This window comes from Leptodactylus fuscus, chromosome 5 (genome assembly GCF_031893055.1).
Source record: "Leptodactylus fuscus isolate aLepFus1 chromosome 5, aLepFus1.hap2, whole genome shotgun sequence".
NCBI classification, from domain to species: Eukaryota; Metazoa; Chordata; class Amphibia; order Anura; family Leptodactylidae; genus Leptodactylus; species Leptodactylus fuscus.
The window spans coordinates 174,797,135-174,813,864 of record NC_134269.1 but is presented as its reverse complement, the minus strand read 5'-3'; the positions used below and the strand labels follow the sequence as shown (position 1 = coordinate 174,813,864).

The window sequence follows — 16,730 nt, the reverse complement described above, 5'->3', positions numbered from 1 at the left end:
GACTGACGTAGCACAACTCTATTTCTAGAACACTGTCAGTTACTGAAGACGAACCACATGCATGTAACATAGTGTGACCGATGTGTTCAGTTCCTATAAAACCTAAGTATACCCTGATGATACCTCACGTTCTTGGAATCGGTTCCTACCAGCCACCAAACAGAAACAAACTGCAGCTCCAAGACGAAAAGGCCTGACTAAGACATAATGCTTGTGCCAAGCGAATAAGAAAACATCAATGTTTTCCTCTGCAGGTCACAAATGTAATTTTCAATGCTACTGTGCGGTTAAAGTCGTCCTCAGAAAATTCAAGCCTTGTATTTTTTTGAATGATTATTGCATTGGATAAGTTACAGAACATTGCTTCACCTCTTCCATATATTCTTATTTGTGTTCTTGGAATTGTCACAATTTATCTTACCATCGCATGTGAAGTCCTGGATGGCCACGTCCTGAATAGGAATTTCCTTTAAGAAATAGGGTTTTTGACAACGAGGATTTCCACTCACAACTCTCTTCTTCCTAAGCCACTTTCCAAGCCATGCCAGGTGACAATTACAGTTGAAAGGATTGGACAGCAGGTTACTAGAGCAAGAAAAGATCGATAACAATTACATAAACGTGACCTTCATCTGTTTGATATATGTAAGACATGGCAAGTAAGGCCTGGTTCATATTGGAGATCCAATAGTCCACTTGGAGATCCCCTGAACAGAATACCAAACACATTGACAAGCGGTGAGCTGATGAAAGCACACGGACCCCATAGACTATAATGGGGTTCGTGTGTTCTCTATGCGGTCTCCGCACGAGTCATGTGGAGAGGAAAGTAGTTCATGAAGTACTTTCTTCTCCGCATGATTTGTGCAGACAGCACTTGGAAAACACACAGACCCCTTTATGGAGTCCGTGTGCTTTCATAAGTGCGTTCAGTATTTGGTTTGGGGGGTCCCCAACTCCCTCTTGCAGCCCAGGCACACTCTAAGGGTTTGGTCATTTTAGAGATTGGAATCCTATTATTCGGGTGCCATTTCCCTGGTTACATTTATACCTGCAGTGTCCAATGACAATAGCTGTATGTCCTATCCTTACAAACGCGCGCCATTGTTTAGAATAGTTCACCATCTAGCCTCTCTGAGAGTATTTGTCAGGGCTAATCTCATTACATTGACATACTTTAACTTGACCTTATTTTTGTATACGGCTTTGAAAGCAGTTGTCATGGAAACGGTTTGTAAGGAGACACTTCCTTTTGTGGTCAACAGAATCTACAATCTGCGGGTGCGCCGAGAATCCATCTGTGAAATGTTTCATAGGAGAGCGAATTTATAGCCGGAAAATATTGTGAGCGCAGGGAAGGTAAAATCCAGCTTCAATGGTTACTTGGATAATCAATCGGAATAACTTATGTCGTATTTAGGGTGACAGACATCTGACAAAGAGGTCAAGGAGCCGCAACTATTACTAGGACACATATCACTAGAATATATCCTCAGCGGTTTATAATGAAGCCGCCATTTTATGCTTCATCAAAGAAAAAAGTAATGGCGTTTTTACATTTTTTATTTTTATTTTTTGCAATGTGGATATAAAAAAAGTGATTTCTGCTATAGTTTGTCATTCATTTTTTTTAGATCATTTACACTTCACACAAAATAACAAACAATTATTACTAAATAATACTAATTATTAATAATTAATAAGAATCAAATAATTATTCATAATTGCTAATAATAATAATTTAGAATAATTATTCAAGAAATTGTTGTCATGTATATAGCAAGGACCCATTTTTTTTGTTTTATTCAATGTATGTGCTTTTAAAAATACTATATATTACAGTTCTTTTGTACTTTTCAAAATACTTTTTATAATTTTTTTTTTTTTTTAATATATCCTGTATATACTCGAGTATAAGCCGACCCGAATATAAGCCAAGGCCCCTAATTTTACCACAAAAAACTGGGAAAACTTATTGACTCGAGTATAAGCCTAGGGGGGAAATGCAGCAGCTGCTGGAAAATTTCAAAAATTAAAATGGTCGGAGTTTTTGGGTGCAGTAGTTGTTGGGTGCTGGGGAAGGGGAGGGGGTGTTTTGGTTGTCTGTCTGCCCCTTCCCTGAGCTTGAGGACTGAGTTTTTTTCTTCCCCCACTTGGAATTCAGTCTGGCTGAATATAGGGTATCTGCAGTGCTCCTATTAACCCCTTCCCAACGGAACAGGAGCACTGCAGATCCCCTATACTCAGTAGACCGGGCACTTTCAGACACAGGGATACCTAACGTGTATGTGTTTTGCAGTAATTTTCTACATTTGTATGTATTCTAGGGAAAGAAGGGATTTAGAACTTTTATTTTTTTTTTTAATCTTTTTTTTTTTTGCACTATTTTATGGGAGATTCTATACATTGATATTGTGGCTGGTCATAGATACGTATATATGGATTTTTTATTTTTCTTACTTATATAACTTACATATGTAATCAATATGTCTTGGGAGTGTTGGAAGAAACTCACGCAAACAGAGGTAGAACATACAAAAACTCCATGCAGATGTTTGCCCTTAGTTGGATCCAAACCTCTCCATGCAAGGTCTTAGTTAACCATTGAGCCACTGACAACTTCCTCATGATTATACATTATGATCTGTGTCACTTGGGGCGACAATTCCTGTAGTGTGTAGCAAGATAAGTATACAGATAGTCTTGGATGCTTTCTAGGTGTCCAGGGCTAACTGCACTTAGTGACCCAATCGAAGTGGAGCGCTCCCTTTGTTCATGCCGATGCCGCTCTTGTTACTCTCACTTGTTATTTTTTGGTTGTCATTAGTTTGCCTCCATCTCCATCCTCGCCTGAAACTTGGTAATGTCATGGAATAGTGGCGCCACCTCTGATCATGCACTCTTGCCACTATTATGTGCCACATCTACCTTTGTGTTTTACTTTGCTTTTATTCACCAAAAATGTACTTTTTTTCCAGTTCCCGTTCTCTATTATATCTGAATTTTAACTCGAAGCGCACAATAAGTAAAAGAAAATGACAGCTTCAAGTAGATAAATGTATGATCAGAATGGATTCAAGACTGATCAAATAAATAGCAGCTGATGAAATATATGTCAATTACCACCAGATTAGCAGTGCGAATATACCCTTAATAGTGTAGCATTGTACCACCACAATGTTTCATGTGCAGATTTGAATAAAAGATAAAAAGTTCCAATATCATTTCCATGATTTTTGACTCCAAGCCAATCCTATACTGTTCCTACAGACCAGAAAATACAGTAATAATACCCAATAACGCAGATATGGGCTGTCTCGCAAGGCGCATCCATACGTACACATTGTTGTGTTGGTAAATGATAACTGCGATTTCGGTATTTGCTGTCACGCCATAAAGGCCTTGCTGTTGTTCTAGGCTTAGTTTTGTGACTATTACTGGCTCACACTACTGACTGTAAGACCGCAGTCTTGTGAGATGCTATATAATAATAATTGTAAGAACTTACATTGTGGACAATGAAACCAACGTATTAAACGCTCCTGGAGTGATGGTTGTGATGCGGTTATCGTACAGGGAGAGGAGTCTCACGGAGCTCAGCCCAGTAAATGTGTCATTATTGATGCAGGTCATCAAGTTGCTCCTTAGCATCCTATAAAAAAAGAGAAGAATGTTTTCAGAACATGAAATGCTCACAACAGATTTTTATGTATACATATTTTCAAGATTTTTTTTATATTGTTATAGTGCTATTACAATTTACACACTGCCTACTTAAAGGAGTTTCCAGTTTTTATTGTTATTTCCACTGTTATTGTTTGTATAGTAAGTTATTACATTTTCCAATATATTTTCTGTATTAACTCCTTTCTAGATTTCTGCTTGATGTCATTCATTCTCCTTACTTCGGCCCATGGTCATGTGATATACAGTCCAGGGTCATGTGATATACAGTCCAGGGTCATGTGATATACAGTCCATGGTCATGTGATATACAGTCCATGGTCATGTGATATACAGTCCAGGGTCATGTGATATACAGTCTATGGTCATGTGATATACAGTCCAGGGTCATGTGATATACAGTCCAGGGTCATGTGATATACAGTCCAGGGTCATGTGATATACAGTCTATGGTCATGTGATATACAGTCCAGGGTCATGTGATATACAGTCCATGGTCATGTGATATACAGTCCAGGGTCATGTGATATACAGTTCATGGTGATGTGATATACAGTCCATGGTGATGTGATATACAGTCCATGGTCATGTGATATACAGTCCAGGGTCATGTGATATACAGTCCAAGGTTAAATGATATACAGTCCACGGTCATGTGATGAGCACACAGGTGCACAGTTTGTGACAATTAAACGACAATAATCGGACTGTCTTGTAATGCACTGTGCACATGTGTGTATATCACATGATCATGGACTGTAAATCACATGACCATAGTCTGATTTTTATTCACTGGAAGTAAGCAGAATGAATTACAGCAAACAAAGACTTAGAAATCCGCGAGGAATTGATACAGAAATTATATTGGAGAGTTTTCATTACACAAACTATAACATTTATTTGCCGAAAAGTGTCAACCGTTTTAGCTGTCAAAGAAGGCTGACTTGCTTTTTTCAGCAGCTCACGTGTCAGCCTTACTGTATAGATAGGAAAAGGATAAGTAGAGTCATTAGGAGGTGGGCAAGATAATGACAGCTGTGCGTATTGCTGAAGGTCTATATAAGACAGTATACTTAAGATGTATATTCATAAATCTGTCTGCAAATCCCCCGTGCCTCCCTACTATCTGGAAAACAAGCGTTTACTCTATCAATTCCTGTAGACTGTAATAATCGTCAACATTTTATTTGACAAGGATATCAATTTATTAAAGCTGCCTCTAAGTACACACACCATAGTGTACTATGTATACAGACAGTACGGGAAGGAAGTGTATATCACTACTATATATCACTAATGAAATAACTTCTTAGAAGGATTTTTAAAAAATAAAGAACAAAATTTTTTAAAAAAACAAACATTTTTTCTCTTCCGTAGACCAATACCTATTTAATGAAACTTAAATACATAAGATACATAAGATTGAGTTAAAGTTGGAGACAAGTGTAAGATACATAGAGAGCTAGTGTCACCATCATGGTAGTACAGGAAGTACTGCTATCAGGGCTCCACCAGTAGTTGCATTTGAGCCACAACTTTTCATTATAAAATTGAAAAGCCCATTTATCAGGCAGTGGTATGCATGTGTAGTTCCCAAGATGGCGCCCTTCACTTTGCATAACATTAAATATTACTACGTTTCTCCTCCTCATGGGTAATATAGCTGTTGCTGAAGTCAGGGGTCAACACATGGCTGCAATGGAGTCACATATTTTCATTCTAAAACTGAAGGAACTATTTAAAATACAATGTTGTACATACTTGGGTCTCAACATGGTCCACTTTAGGGCCACAGATAGATAGGTTAGGGTTACCTAAATAAGTGTTTATCCTTTGTGAATCGGTGCCTTCACTGATATCACAATTTTTGTCAACATGCAACAGAGTTCTTTGGAGAGACAATGGCAATGCTTCAAGGAGACATGCGGTGTTGCCTTCAATACTCCATAGAGTTGACTTACATAGGGACAACAACAACATAGGAACCAATTCACAAAGAGAAAAGACAATTCAGGCGACTCTAATCTACCTATCTGCCAGACTGAGTTCTGGTGGAAAACTCCCTCTAACATAACTGTAATTGCATAGACCTTTATGTATTGTTATGTTCTTCTACCCATACAGTATACATCTTGGATGCTGGAGTAAAATCATATTATTTCCCTTCATTTCAAAATTCCTATGCTAGGCAAGAAGTTTATTAGCCCATCTTCCAAGTTCCCACCAGATGTGTGCAATAGGATAGAAGATCGGTCATGATAGGAAGCTCCTGACCAGTTGCCCCTTCATGGACCACCAGATTCAGAAGCTTAACTAAGGAGATAAGCATCAGGAGACAAAGTAAGAAAATCTGTAAAACTAGACTGTAATGTCTGCAAAGACATGCTGTGTCTATTAAATGTGTGCAGAGATGGGGTTCTGGACGTGAAGGTGTCTTAGTCTCAGGAGTATACATCTGTGCCAATTTCTAATCAGTCCTATGATAAGCAACACCTTCATTGTGCTAAGAAACGCAAGGCAGATTGTAAGAGGTCCTCCATCACGTGTCACCTCTCCAAGAACGGTTAATGTTTGTTTGAGAGTTCCTCTTCTAATTCATTCATTATCTCAAGTACTAGCCAACAATCTTCACATGTGTTTGTGCTGCACATGTTTAGAAACAAAAACCCTCTTGAGTACATCCATATGCTGTGTGCAGGTTCCCCAAGACTTTTTCCACAATCTTAGAAATATGTTGAGGAAACGTTATACTGGAGTTATTTATCGCATGAAGAATGTTTACAATAAAGCTAACTCAAGTCTTCTCAACCACATCAACACTCCTTCAACAAATCTTTGAATATTCTGCCTACTCACAGCGTCTTGAGGCCTGCTAGACCTCGAAACATTCGTCCTTGTACAGATTCCAACTGGTTTCCTGTCAGCATCAGCTCTTGCACCCCAGCAGAACCATCAAAGGCACCTTCACGTATATCCTTAATCTTATTATTGCTTAGATTTCTGAAAGAGAGAAAAACTAAACATGAAATTATCAGACGACAACAAGGCAAGTCACGTGCAAGCATTGTTAAAGAGGGCCTTTTATGTCCTTGGGCACATGTGGTATTATATACCGATAGAAAGCCGATGGTGCGCTGAATTCAGCGCATTGTTGGTTTTCCCGTTATGTGCACCCGGTGAAGAGCTATTGGAGCATTTAGCGAGGACTCTTCACTGTCAGAAGGGCATTCCTGACAGTCTAGCCACAGTCCGCAGCGCTGTATTGTGAGGGGTCGTTCTTTACCGCCTGACAATGACGCTAAGTGGTGGGCAATTCGCCCCTCCTCCTGACAGTACTCACCCATAGACTAGTACTGGGGAGTGTTCCTCACCACTCAGTGTCATCGCTAGGGAAGGGCGGTAAGGAACGCCCCCTCACAGTACAGAACTGCGGACAGACTGTCAGGAACGCCCTGACCATGAAGAGCTCTTGGTAAATGCTCCAATAGCTCTTCACCGGGGGCACATAACGGGAAAGCCAACAGTGCACTGAATTCAGCGTACCATCGGCTTTCTAGCGGTATATCATACCGCATGTGCCCAAGGACATGAAAGGTCCTCTTTAAGTCTATGGTTTATTATTTCTTTTCTTAAAAACAGAAACAGGATAAGTTAAGGATTATCAGAATCACTCCATTTAGCTGTGCAAATAGAGGAGGAGAAGTACGGAAATCCTGCAGCATATCTGTTACCAGTCAGCAGACTACAGACTGTTTTATAACATATGTAGAACACCACTGTACAGCCTGTGGTCTGCTGATGGATTTATGCTATGTGTCACCAAATAGGTAATATACTGCAAATATGATAGAGCGAGAATGAATAAGTACAGGGTATAGCAGACTACCACAAACACTAAAGCACAGCATTGTCAGGCATCTGGAAGGAAGCAGAAAGCTAGTAAATTAGCTAACACGGCTCTGCTTACATTTTCCGCAGGTTTGGCAACTTCTTGAATATTCCTGTAGCTTCCAGGACAGAGATTTCATTGTCATTCAAACGCCTAATAAATAGAAACAGAGAACTCATAAACTTACATGCATTATTCAATATGTAGAGTCACTCTTAATTCTGCTCAGTATTTTGATAGCCAGGCCTTTCTCAAAAAGCTGTGGGTGGATCGAAGAGATAATGTTTGATACAGAGCAGACAGTTAATGACTGTTAAGGAAAGAATGACTAATGTAACATTACTTTCTCAATGTGACACATTTGCATTCTACACTGCGAAGGTTATATTGGTGGCGAGACAACAAAAAGTTATTTAGGGTGAAGATGATTTGAATGGACAATTTAAAAGGAATGTGTCCCTGGGCAATGACCTATTGTTTAAATCACATTTTTATTTTAAACATATTTTTAAATAATTTTAGGTGATGTTTTAAATTTTCTATGAGATTATTTATACTTTAAAAAAAAATAATCAAAAAATCTTGCAATTCCATCTCTTACCACTAGACCACTAAAACACTCTGTGACTTCCTGTTTCCTATAGAAGGACCATAGGCTATAGATACAATGGCCTGGAGCAGACCCTATTCACTTGTATAGGAAAGTTTGCTAGGCAAGCTTTGTGACCTGTGCTGACCTATGCAGAGGTCATTATGCAGAGAGAGGAGTAGATAGGCTGTGGTATTCTCTGTAACTGGTGGATTCTGAGTCTTATCTACATAGGGTTAAGGGGATATCGTCACTCCTTAGGGAGAGACCACCATTTAGGTGTGTGGAGTTTTATTAAGCCATTTGCGCTCCACTGCAAAGGAACATGGGAAGAGTATGCAAATCTGTTTTCCATGATGTAAATAGGAAGACAGTGCCTCAGTCATGCAGCCCAATAGAGGGCGCTCCCTTTAACATCATGCCCGACCTACCCAGAGGCCTTTGCTGCAAATGATGTGGGATTTTACCAAGCCAGTCTTCTCAGCCAAGGACAGCTGTTTCGATCTGATTGGATCTCTTCAGCCCGGCGCAGAGAAGACTGACTTGGTAGAGGTGAGAGGCTTCTAGACAGGGTTAAGGGGATATCGTCACTCCTTAGGGAGAGTCCACCATTTAGGTGTGTGGATTCTTATTAAGCCATTTGCACTCCTCTGTGAAGAGAATCATGGGAAGAATATGCAAATCTGTCTTCCATGATGTAAATAGGAAGACTGTGCCTCAGTCATGCAGCCCAATAGAGGGCGCTCCCTCAGCTCAGCTGTCCTCAGCTGAGAAGTTTGGCTTGGTAAAATCCCACATAATTTGTAGCAAAGGCCTCTGGGAAGGTCGGGCATGATGTTAAAGAGAGCGCTCTCTATTGGGCTGCATGACTGAGGCACTGTCTTCCTATTTACATCATGGAAGACAGATTTGCATATTCTTCCCATGATCTTATCTACATATACATGATAGCTGTGGTCATAAGTGTACCGATAAGAGAGGGGGCTGAAAAGAGATCACCTACAGAAAACAGGAAGTCCTGGCATATTATATCACCTAGTAGACAGTGCCAGAACTACAGGATTTTAAAAGGTTTTTAATATAGATTATTACATGGAAAATTTTTAAAACCTCAACAAAATAATATAAAAAAAAATATGTTTAACATAAAACTTGATAAAAAAAAATCTAGTGAAACTTTTTTTTTTTATTAATCAATGGGCCATGTAGTATAATGGGGATATGAGGATACGTTTTTTTTCCTGTCTATTTTTCTTTTTATATTTATACTTTTATTTATATATTTACTGATTGTTTTAATTTATTTGTCACTATGGGGTTTCTGGGAATTATAATTTAGATTTTTGTACACGTTCGCAAAAAAATTAATTAGAATAAAAAAAAATCCCTTTCCAGAGGTATTTCATTGTTAGCATGTAAAGGATGGAGATTTGGTGAAACATCACGGGCAAGACATGAAGGCGTAAACAAAATCATGTCTTTCTGTGAAGTGGGTAGGGCATTTTGAGCTTTGCTATAGGCCCTATCTCTTCTACTTTATGCATGACACTTTGAGGCTAAGGTCCAAGGGATGTCCCGCAGCAAAAAAGCGCTGAAGGAAAAACCACAGCGGCAATGCATTGCGGTTCTTCCTGCAGCGCTTTAAACAGAACATTTGCAGAGTTTTCCTCCGCGGACTTTCTGTTACAATTATATCTATGGGGAAACCGCTGGCGTTTCTGTAGATATAATTGTCATGCTGCATTTTCCAAAACCGCACGGGTTTTGGAAAGCGCGCCGTGTCCGCACCGCAGTTTTTACCGCATTCACTAGAATCCCATCCACTTTGCCCTTACTGTAAAATACCGTAAACACTACTATTAGGTATAAAACATTTAGGCAATGAACAATCTTAGAATAGGAAAGTTGACTTCAGCACTGCAGACTTTAGTCATAACTTTACAATACAGTAACATAATATAACATATAGTATTGCACAAGCTGAGAACTACCATTCCCAATATTTCCATCATGTTAGTATAAATTGTTTAGACAGAAAACAAGGTCAGCATTCTCCCCCATGAGATTACATTGCACTGGCTTTGAAAAACCTGGATTAGAAGAACAGATTTGTGGTGGTCTACAGATATCAGCATTCAGATAAGTCATCAGTGCAAAGCACAAAGCCAAATAAGTCGGCCGCTCAGACTACATTAGGGCACATAGTATTGTGGTGAATCATTAGATTTGCATTGCCAGATTGTTAGATTGCTGATCTCTATATTCAGGTTATACAGTATGTATAGAATGACAGATAAGCACAATGCTAACAATATACAGTGTATATCGAACAACCTACTGAAAGATCCTTTCATTGTTGTATAAGTGGATGTCCAGGATTGGGAAACAATCCATTTATTTTCCACATATAGTACATGGGGATGTCTGTGGGGCCATAAAAAAAATAATAGATCAGTGAGCTAGCTGTTCAAAACATGGCTAGCCCACATGACGTGTTTATGGAGTCTTCTACTTTAAAGTATTAACTAGAGATGAGTGAGTAGTACTCGATCGAGTAGGTATTCGATCAAATACTACAGTATTCGGAATACTCGTACTCGATCAAGTACCACTCGCTATTCGAATGTAAAAGTTTGATTGGTCGAATGCTATACAGTCGGCCAATCAACGCTGGTTCTTCTCCTACCTTTAGAAGTCTTCTCCGTGCAGCTTCCCCGCAGCGTCTTCCGGCTCTTCATTCACTCTGCCAGGCATCGGGCCTGGGCAGAGCCGACAGCGCATGTCTGCTTGTAGTGCGGGCATGCGCAGTCGGCTCTGCCCAGGCCCGATGCCTGGCAGAGTGAATGAAGAGCCGGAAGATGCCGCGGGGACGCTGCAAGGAGAAGACTTCTCGGAGGATCCAGCCCGACCCTCACTCGTGGACTTCGTAAGTATAATTTATCGAATGTTGCCTACCCCTGAAACAAGCATTTTCCCTCCATAGACTATAATAGGGTTCGATATTCAATTCGAGTAGTCGAAAATTGAGGGGCTACTTGAAACGAATATCAAACCTCAAACATTTTACTGTTCGCTCATCTCTAGTATTAACCCATTAACTGCCATGATCCCCAATTGGGGATTGGGTACTTTAACCCGCCTTCGAACGCCATCTGTCATTAAGGAATAGAAACAGGACATTAACGTGCTCCAGCAGGATGTCGCCCGTGATAGGGAACCTAAACTGATCACGTGCATGCATTGTATTGCGCACACGAGGTCATTTTCATGGCACAGTTCCCATATATTGAAAAAAAATTGGCAGTTGATGGGTTAATGTTCTTAAATACAAGCTATCTGTCAATGTATTGTGACTCTTAAGAGAACACCAAAAAGAGAAAGGACAAGTGACTTACCACTTGCACAGCTCGTCCCGCAAAAATGAAGCCCTAAACCGATTCAAGAGTTTGCATCCACTATATGCACAGTAGTGGTCATGCTGAGTTCCCTGCCCTGTCCTCAGTGTATGTGCTGCTCTCCCCTCTCATACACTGACAGGAGGCTCTACAGAGTAATCCAAACCTCCATCAGTAGAGAACAGGACAGGCAAGATAACTTCTGTCCTGCTCGTATGCAATAAGGTAGGCGTGACACTAGTCTATAGGCAATGCTATATATGGCATATGTGTTTTATTACATCATAGGCAGCATCTGTAGAATTATACACTGGCTGCATGAAACTTTCCTTCTTTCCTGGAGCACATCCCATACTTTACTATATACAACTTTCTGCCCTATGATATTTGATCCTTTAATAGAAAGTAATCCATGCTATAATAAAATATGGGCAGCGTTCCAGGGAAAAAAAGAAATATCCATGCAGCCAATATACAGTATATATAATTCTGCAGATGTCGGGAGCTGTCCATAAAGTAAAAAACATTTATCAGAATGTAGTACAGGGCAAGAGTCTGTCTATACAATGTACTGAGACCGGGGCAGATGGCACGCTGCCCACCCACTCCATTCACAAATTATGATAGAGCCATATGAGGGATGGAGGAGCAAACAGAAGACGGTGAGTAACTCTTCTACGAATACACATAGAGATCCGGTAAGCTTGAATGATATGTTGGTTTAGCCAAAGAGTTGTCATGAGACACTCCCTTTAAATAATGTAATACTAGACACTGTAAAGCAGACTCTGTTTAAGGGAAGCAAATTATAGCTACAGGCCCATGCTACTAGTAGGCAAAATTATACAAAATGTTGTGCCATTTTGCTACTAGGAGTGCTGAAAGAATTCACTGGTTTTACAGTATTGATGTGGCTGAATTTACGAGCAGGGCGCTAGGGCTACACTCACATCTGCACTACACTCTCTGTTCAGTCTCTTCAACGCATCGGCTGCCAGAAAAACCTGGACAAAAAGTTCAAAGTCCAAGGACAGTACCATTAAAATTGCAAAAAATTTTAGTGGTTGTTATGAATGTCGTAATAACAATTGTATACAAATAGCACAATGGCACAGCCTGTTGCCATAATATGGTGCTCTTAGGGCTAGTTCACACGGGAACATGGAGGCGGATTTTGACAGCGGAATCCACGTTATAATCCGCCTCCATATAATGCTAGTCTATGTAGAGGGCTAGCTCTTTTTTATCGCTAGCGTTTTTTAACGCTAGGCGAAAAAAGAAGCGAACTGCCCTTTCTTCAGGCGGAAGCCACGGCACGCTAAGCCGCGGCTTCCACCTAGCGGCAGCACCCTCCGATGTAGCTCATTCATTTGAGCCGGCTACGGAGGGGAAAGCCGCAACTGCGATGGTTGTGGCAGGCGGGTTTTGACCCGAGAGTGACGCAGCTCCCGTGTCACTCTCTGTGTCAAAATCCACCCCCACCATCCCCGTGTGAACGAGCTTTTAAAGGTATTTTCCCATCTCATTATTTCAGCAGTTTGCCTGTTGTCTCTTTTTCTCAATTCCTATATTTCAAACCTCCCCCCCTCTTCCTGAACAGGACACTGAAGTATCACAATACTTATGCAGATCAGATAATATGCACACGATTGTATGGACTTAGTGCTATCTGTGTGTTTACATAGAGAGATAACAAGCTGAAACTGCAATTAGTTGAACTGATTGTCCTGCCAAGCAGTCAGTGATGTCACATGTCCTATCTCACAGGTCCGTGGTTATGGTAACACTGTGTAAACAATGGGAGGACTAAGTTCACATAGCAGACAAACAAAGCAGCATTTCTAAACCAATATATTTAGATAATGTCTTCAATTTACATAAACTACCAGTATAGATAGGAACCTTGAGATGGGACAACCCCTTTAAATATGGCAGGATATTCATAAGAAAAATATATGAAATATGTATTTAATTCTTATATTGAGAGATAAATAGGAGTGGCATTCAGTAAACTTACAGGTCAGTGGTATACTCTGGCAGATAACTGGGTATTCGTGTGAGCTTTTGATTAGAGCAGTCAACAATTGTTCCTTCACAGCGGCATTTTTCTGGACAAACAAGATCCATGAAACAATCCCCACTGAACTTGCTTCTGTAATCTTCAGAGCCTGTGGGAGACATTAATTTGTCAAATAAAGCTGTTAGACTGCACCTTGAAGACAGCTGAGCATCAGCAGGTAACCGGCAGAAATCTACGCTTCTATGTTTCAAGAAAAAGTATTAAATGAGAGGTAACATTAATTAAAACCAGAGAAAGGACAGAGGAAACACCATGAGGTATTACAAGTCAAGATGAAGTAGCTGTTATAGGTCAAACTAGAAGTGGCTTAGTCACCAAATACAAGAAAGAATAACCTCTGTAGCACTCTACATATCAATGTGTAGACCTGTATATAAAACAATGTCATATGAATATAAAAAACAACAACAATAATTTACTATTTTTAAGATTATTTCCATAGTCATTGCGTATTTACTAAGCTGGTTTGTTCTCCTAATGTTTTCTATCTTGCAACTAGGAACCAATGTACCATGAAGTGCAATTTCAACCGACATGATAGAGGACAGAACTCTTTTAAAAGGGAACCTCTTATGTCAAACATGTTATGTGATATTCAGGCAACATATTAGAGAGCAGAAGGGGTTAAACAGATTGATAGTTTTGATAGAAATAATTCTGTAGAAAAATGATTGATCTAAATCTCGGGATTAGGAGTCATATGGGTGGTCCTACTAACAACATTCCCTGTAGGCCCATGATATACATTCCCTGTAGGCCCATGGTATGCATTCTCTGTAGGCCCATGATATACATTCCCTGTAGGCCCATGATATACATTCTCTGTAGGCCCATGATATACATTCTCTGTAGGCCCATGATATACATTCCCTGCAGGCCCATGATATACATTCCCTGTAGGCCCATGATATACATTCCCTGTATGCCCATGATATACATTCTCTGTAGGCCCATGATATACATTCCCTGTAGGCCCATGATATACATTCCCTGTATGCCCATGATATACATTCTCTGTAGGCCCATGTTATACAAAACATCAAAATGATAGATATCCAAATCTGTTCAGCCATTCCAAATATATAAGTCATCTTATTGATGATGTACATTGTTTCTGTGTTATGTATGTCAAGCAGTATTATTGCCCACTTGTCTAGTATACCCTAATGTGCATCAACATTAAAAGGGTCATTGGAATGGCTGAACAGACTTGGACAAAAAAAGTTCCAATAATGTATATCATTGGGCTTTTCGGGCCTGACACATCCTCTTTAAGGCAAAAATGAACTGTTTTAGATATACAGATGTTATTTAGTTTTGCGGGGATAGATTTACTATAACAATTTTCTCAGCTACCTACAAAGCAAACCGCATTTTCAAGGTGACAAGGACTCTCCAAGTAGGCATGCATGCATCACAATACTCTTACTATGACCATTACTGGCAATCCTGCGTTATGGAAAACTGCGAGCGTCTATGTGCCTGTTGAGAATTGAGCTCATTTTGGCTCGCCATCTTCTGACCACATTTCTCAAACATAATCTCTTAAAGTTAGTAAAACATTAATAAATCATATGACTTTCTTATTAGACATATCTAACAGGAATTCTTTGTTCTATTAAACTACAGTGGCATGTGCAGAGATTGAGAACGTAATATAAATACTGGCCAGATACCATTGCAAACACTGTTTCTCCATGCATCGCTAGAGCGCAATTCACCCGGTGGAATACAAGTACGTGAATATCAAGTGCTAACTATTGTTACATATGAGAAAAGTTAAAAAGAACTGTACACAGGATGGAATTTTGCCTCCCCTGCATCCCCGAGCCAAAGTCTTATTATTTTACACCAAGTCGTATCTCAAAAATATGTTTGTTGTTCCCTTCTATTACGAAACATTGTAAGCCTGATCTTCTAAGCATGTGGAGGTCTCAGTTCTGGGGTATGTTATATTTGCAGTAAATGGATAGTTATTCTTATTAAGACTAGTAGTAATATAGTACTGCAACTTTATAGCATCTCCTAATAAAACCTAAACTCTATAATTTTTGTGTCTAGTCTTTCAATAAGACTGGAAACTGCATGGGGTGAGATCCATTATGAAATCCATTTAAAGTTTAAGTGTTAGCCCCTTCCCACAGAATAGGGGATAACATGTTCGCCAATGGGGGTCTGACCATTGGGACCCCTATCAATCACAAGAATTCAGGTTAGTCTGAAATGAGCACCATGTGCACCTAAACTCTAAACACGGTCTATGGGACTGGCAGAGATAGCCATCTACAATGTTCATCTATCTCCAGCAATGAGATTGCAGCCTGCTGCTTCATTCTAATGGGCGAACAGGACCTGTGTTCTTGGGATTGATGGGGGCCCCAGGAGTCAAATCTCCACCTATCACTATATTCCCTGTCCTATGGATAGGTGAGAACAATAAAACTTGACCTATTGACATGCTATGGATGATGACAAGCTTTTGCGTGTCAAACAATTTCTATTCTATGTTATAATTGTCACTTTTCAAAAACAGACTATAGGGCAGAGATTAGATATGGCTTAGATTAGCTTTTTTGGAACAAAAACAGGCATAAGATGTTTAAAATATTTTAAGGCTTTAAGGCATTAAAAATCTCTACCTACTGTCAGAAGGGCGTTCCTGGCAGTCTAGCTGGGCTGTGAGGAATGCCCGCCCCCGATAGTATCTACGGTCAGAGGGGGTGTACCTTACCACCCAGGAATGATGCTGAAACTAATGGCACCAATATGTCCAGCCTGCGAGCACATACTGGGAAAGCCGACAGTGCGCTGAATTCTAGTGGTATACAAAACCACTTGTGCAGGAGGACATAAAAGGTTTTCTTTAAACACTTGGCTTACCCAAGTCACAGGCCTCAGTAGTGACCCCGGGTGCATGACATCATAGGAGAGCACCTGGAGTCACTGAGATGGCGGAGAGAACATGCTAGATACTGCAAGTAGGGCCCAAAAGAGGAAAACGAAGGTGAGCATGAATGTGTTTTTTAAAAAATTTTAATTTTTTTTTTTTTTTTTTACACCTACACATGAACAATTACACAATAAACTGTATTG

At 39.9% G+C, this 16,730-nt stretch overlaps 1 protein-coding gene across 1 annotated transcript in view; it reads right to left on the bottom strand.

Moving 5' to 3' along the window:
* The window catches only part of SLIT3 (slit guidance ligand 3), a 394,890-nt gene that overhangs the window by 66,182 nt on the left and 311,978 nt on the right, over positions 1 to 16,730 (bottom strand). The window contains 5 exon segments of the mRNA XM_075274737.1: positions 422 to 585; positions 3,509 to 3,652; positions 6,541 to 6,684; positions 7,652 to 7,726; positions 13,575 to 13,725. Of these exon segments, the coding sequence (XP_075130838.1) occupies positions 422 to 585; positions 3,509 to 3,652; positions 6,541 to 6,684; positions 7,652 to 7,726; positions 13,575 to 13,725 (678 nt within the window).